At 39.3% G+C, this 5,676-nt stretch overlaps 1 protein-coding gene across 1 annotated transcript in view; it reads right to left on the bottom strand.

Annotated features, from left to right (window-relative positions):
* Positions 1–5,676, bottom strand: part of DST (dystonin) — a gene marked incomplete at its 3' end in the record, with an annotated part of 256,936 nt that overhangs the window by 44,344 nt on the left and 206,916 nt on the right. The window contains exon 5 of the mRNA XM_015559477.1: positions 4,078–4,139. Coding sequence (XP_015414963.1) covers positions 4,078–4,139 — 62 coding nt within the window. The remainder of the gene's footprint in view (positions 1–4,077; positions 4,140–5,676) is intronic.

Here is a 5,676-nt window from a genome sequence, read left to right as displayed (position 1 = left end):
AGCAGGTGTCTACCATTTTACTTTTTATCCAATCCCAGAGGTGCCCCCCACCACCCCCCACATCCCCCACATCCCCTGCTTTGCTTTCTCCTGCCTCCCTAACCTGTCACCAATGGATTTCATGTAACCCACTTAGTCTCCTCCTTTGATTGTAATGTATAAAATAAGGTGCAAAATTGCCATTCTCCAGAGCATTATCTCAACCTGCTGAGATTTTGCTTTCCGGAAATTGTTGACAGTTTGGCTCAAATTATCTCAAAAATTCTCTATAGGTTTGAATGTTTCTCACGTTGAACATCCATTATCAATTGCCAGTTAGATGGTCCAACTCAAGGAAAGACCATTATATGGACTTCTTCAGATTCTAATTTTCTTCTAAAAATCACTTATACCTTAAATTATTCCTTTTGAATATAGCCTCTAGGTCATGGCTCAAGTTTTAATTCTGGGTCCAAGTAAACAATTTAAAAGGAATCTTCTTATCTTTAAAGTGTTTCCAAAAACAAAGTGTTTCCTTCCTTCCTTCTTCTTCTTCTTTTTTTTTTTAAACAAGGTTAAAGCTAAATCATAGGTACTTAAATTTAAATCTTAGGTGCCGTCTCTTATATTGCTGCCTTACAAATTTCTAGACAAGACAGAATTGCATGTGACCAGTAATTAAAACTAAATAGTTATGTAAGACCCTCCAGTTTATAAAGTAGAACGGGTATAAACTAATATTTTACATAATAAAATAATGTTATCAATGTTATATTTTAGAACATTTCTCTGGGTAAAATTTAGCTAACCGAAGCCACAGTTATTTTTAAGAACAACCAGCTCATGATTCAGTACAATAATTAAAATTATGCTAAAGAATCGTACATAATGTTACTGACACCAACGGTTTACCTAGCAACCATAATTTGTGAGGTAAACAATTGGTCTACTCAGTGTGTGAAGAGACTTGAGGAGGCAGCAGACCTGAATGCATTAACCGGGCTTTATTCTTAAAAGGACTCTGCAGAATGACGAATGAAAAGGAAAACATTCTTGTCAGAACAACCAGCTAAGGACAGTCTTAGTCATACAACTGAAATACCAAAACACTAAAATTTAAATACCTTTGGAAAAAAGCCAAAGACTTCTGCTCACCAACAATTCTAAGTTTTAATTAAGCATCTGTTCAGTTTAAACGAATATAATTTTAGCTCTGATACATTTAAAAATAAGGCTACATTAATTTTTTTTCTGGAGAAAATCTATAATAAAAAACCCTAACCCATACAGTGTATATTTTAAGGAACTAATGTTTACCCATATGGACATAATAGTAACTTAAGCAATCATTTAAAACCCCACAATATTTACTTTTCTCAGTCATATAATCCTTTAAAATCCACCATGCCAGATTCAGCCCCTAGGCACTGGATGTGTGCTATTTACAGCTGCATAAATCCTAATTTCCTAAGTCATGGTGATTAAAAAGCGAATAGCTAAAACTCTGAGGTAGAGAAAAGTAAACACATGCTCCTAACCAGGGGCAGCCTGCTGGCAGACCTGCAACATCCCATCACAGGGCAATCAAACGCGGCGCAGTCCGTGCTTCCGACCCACGCTCTCGCGTCCTGACTACTAGGGCAGCCCTATGTTCGTTGGAGCATTATTTACAATAGTCATGATATGGAAGCAACTTAGGTGTCCTTTAATAAAGGAATGGACTAGAATATTACTGGAATATTACTCAGCTATGAAAAAAATGAAACCTTGCCATTTCACTTATATGTAGATTCCAATAAACTAAACAAATGAACAAACAGAACAGACTCACAGATACAGAAAAATGATAGTTGCCAGAGGGTTGGACAGTGGGAGGATGAGCAAAAGGTGAAGGGGATACAGGGGTACAAACTTATAGTTATAACATAAATAAGGGGTGCAGAGTACAGCATGGGGAATACAGTCAATAATGTCACAATAACTTTGTATGGTGGCAGATGATTACTGAATTTTTCATGAACACTTTGTAAGTTACATAAACGTCAAGTCACCATTTGTACACCTGAAACTAGTATAATTTATATATCTACTATATTTTAATGAAAAGAACTTTATATTCCAGAATAAAATTTTCAGGAAAAGAGGTCACACTTTCCAGGTAGATCAGGATTTGAACCCTTGCTGCCTGAGTCTGAGGTTATCTGTAACTACTAAATTAAACACCTTGGAGGGTTGTCAGAATGACTAAATGGTTCCATGTATACACACAGTAAGAATATTCTTGCCAGCACTGTGATGGGCCCTAGGAGTGAGCAACACAGCTTTTGTGCACAAACAGCTCAACTACTGTTCTGACATTTACAGCAAAGGCAGTCTCCTTATGCTCAACCACCCAATTCATGAAATACCCATAAGATTGGTCTAGTTCCACATGCCTGGCACATAGCAGACCCCCATAGGTAACTACAGAATGCTAGTGCTGCGGTTCCCGTGGGAGTCACCCTCATTTGTGCTTCTAGTTCTCTCTAGCTCCACAAATTCACTCATTTGTGACTTGATTACCCACCTGGAACCATAACCGTTATGCCCCAGTTACATGGGCAACCCTCTGTGACACCCTCACCACCCCCAGATACCCAGCCACCACAGGGGCATCTCTTCATCAAAAACCTTGCTTCCCTTAGGTGCACCTCACAAATGGGAAAATCCTGTCAGAGCCTTCAGCTCCAAAGGACCCCATCCACCCCCACACTCACATGAGCCCGTCTCTACCCTGCCCTGTGGAAAAGTCCCACTCGCATTAAGTGCATGGTGCATGTAAGACGAGACAAAGCCTGGGAGAGAGGAGGGAAACGGCTGGCATCCTTCATTAGAACTCACAGCACATTTCCTCACAAAAGCTGAGGATCTTAACCTTTTCTCTCTTGCCAACGCGCCAGAGGATTCAGTGGCCTGCAGTGACAGCCCCTCCCTGCAGAAGTGAGTCTTCATGAGGGAGGGGTGGCATGGCCTCCCCGAAGGACGTATCGGAATATTGAAAAAGGGTGGTGAGAGGGGGAGACCTAGAACACCTCACAGGTAATTCTGATCTGCCCCCTGGAATGAGAACCACTTTTATAGAAGGTCATTAGCTGCTATTACATTATGCGGGCTACCCCTATGCTACATGATGGTTCCAATAGGACTTGCAGAATCGCTTAAGAATATAAGCACAGTAATAAAAAATTTTAAAAAATTAAAAAAAAAGAATATAAGCACAATTTAAATAATGTTTCTATGTGAGAAAACTCTTTCCAAGTCCCAAACAACAGACTTACAACATTACCTACTTCCAATTTGTGACTGTCTGTAAAAGGGGGGAGAAAGTGACTAATCGTTAACTGTGAAGTCCTCTGGGTTCTTCAGCTGAGACTCACAGAAGCGTTGCAGTGGGATCCAATCCCTCTGGCAACCACATAAATCTGATGCCACAACCTGGTTCGAATCTTGGTGGAGGGGGGAAAAAATCTTCCAGAGAACTGCAGCTTTCCCATGCCCTAACATATAAATATTGGCGTATTTCTTAAGCAGCTGAGATTTTTTTAGAGTCCAATAACAGGTTATCCTAATGTTTTTTTTGCTTCACAGACAGAGAAATGGATATACATAAGTACCAATTTCTGGGTCATATTTACAAGATGTAAAATGAGTCTGGACTTCTGTCTCTACAATACACCTTTATTCTCATCTAACCCTCTGGCAACCACATAAATCTGATGCCACAACTTGGTTCAAATCTTGGTGGAGGGGGGAAAAATCTTCCAGAGAACTGCAGCTTTCCCAGGCCCTGACGTGTAAATATTGGCGTATTTCTTAAGCAGCTGAGATTTTTTAGAGTTCAATAACAGGTTATCCTAATGTCACAGAATGTGCTATGATCACTGGGTACACCCCCATCATCACCCATAGGCCACACAGCAAATCATTACAGATGCCCGAAATGCATGTGACCTGCTCTAGAATTTAAACTGGTAAGCTGTGATTCAGGGCTATCCAAGCAGTTACTGCACAGTAAAGCATGCAAAACAATGCCACGACGTGAAAGAAATAGAAACTGACCTTCATGAGATGCTGATTTATCCATTTTGTAAACGTTTTCTTTTGAACTTTGTCCCGTTCATCTGCAAGGGGGGGAAAGACATAAAACAAGGTTGGTAAACTCCATGAATACACTTTAATTGTGATCAAGCATAGAAACAAAAAAAAAGGTATTCAAAAGAGCACTGTTTAGCGCATTTGCATTTTCTTGTTGAATTCTGGCAACTGTAGGCTGTCTGTAAGGAAGTGTTAAAGAGCTGTGTTCTATCAGACTGGTCTCTTTCCCGAGCTGTAATTGCCAACATTACTGCTTTAAACAAATGTCCTCTGCATTCTGTAGCATAAGCCCCAATCACCACCACCGCCACCACCACCACCAAGATGTCTAATCTAAGCTTTTCACCTTCAGGTAAGTCCCTGCACTGAACTGCCCAAAGTGTTTCACCAGGTATTGCATCCCATTGGGTCTTCACATTCATACGAGAGAGGGGTAGGCAGTTTCATTACCATTTTCAGAAAGAAAGGCTCAGGGAAGTTAGAAGAACTGTCCATGGTTATTCAACAAATGGTTTAAAATTGTAATAAAAGACAGGACTGCATTCTGGTCCTCTGGTTTAATTACTAGCCATGCTGCTTCTCTCTTAGATGCCCATTTTAAATTGTCTGGTAAAAAAAAAAAATACATCCCACCTAGATCCTCACTACAGAGAGGGATACCGCCCAGTGACTGCTACAGCCAGGAGGCAGAGACCGCGGGAGACGGCTGCTGATGGTGGAAGGAGAAAGACTATTGGAATGCTCTGGTTCATCAAGTTAGTATTTCAAAAGAGAATCTTCATCTTCCAAGGTCTAGAGTGCACATGCAGTGCTACGCTACTTTCTTCCTCCCTGCGTCTAAGGAGGCAATCCCCTACTTTCTCGTTTCCTTCCTTCCTCCTCTGTGTGTCTGGGTCACCTCTCTTTTTCACTGGTCTTCTTTCCTCTCTCACCACAGTCCAGACATTGTTGGTCCTTTCCCTAGGGCTCTCTTCATCTCTTCCTTCTCATTCTTTATCCATGAACCTTCTTAAACTATTTTAATGAAACTAAAGTTTCTTTAAAATGTTTGTCCTACTTATTAAAAGTATGTATGTACTTTACAATAATTTAAATATAAACACAAATATAAAAATAAATCAGTTGGGAAATATATCTGTAAGACAAAGGTTACTAATATTAATACCAAAAAAAAAGAAATTAAAAAATGAACTTCTTAATGTATACAGACATGTAATCCATTGAAAAAAATTAATGCCCACAGGTACTCAACCTCTCTAGCAAATAACAGTAATAATATAAAATAACACAAATCAAGCTTTCTAACCTATATAATTTAAAAAATATTGATGTTGACAAGAAAACAGGGAAAAGACACACACATATATATCGCTAGTGGAAAATTAAACAAGATTTAATTTGGTTTAAATCTTTTGGACACTACTCAATACTATAACCACTAGTCACATTTGGCTATTTAAGTTTACACCAAAATTGGCCTAAGATATTGGACAATACAGATATAGGATGTTACCACATCACAGAAATTTCTACTAGACATCACTGCTCTAGAGCAATTTGCCA

This window comes from Myotis davidii, unplaced genomic scaffold (assembly GCF_000327345.1).
Source record: "Myotis davidii unplaced genomic scaffold, ASM32734v1 scaffold334, whole genome shotgun sequence".
Lineage (NCBI taxonomy): Eukaryota > Metazoa > Chordata > Mammalia > Chiroptera > Vespertilionidae > Myotis > Myotis davidii.
The sequence above is the reverse complement of the archived record's forward strand: the minus strand, read 5'-3'. Positions and strand labels throughout refer to the sequence as shown.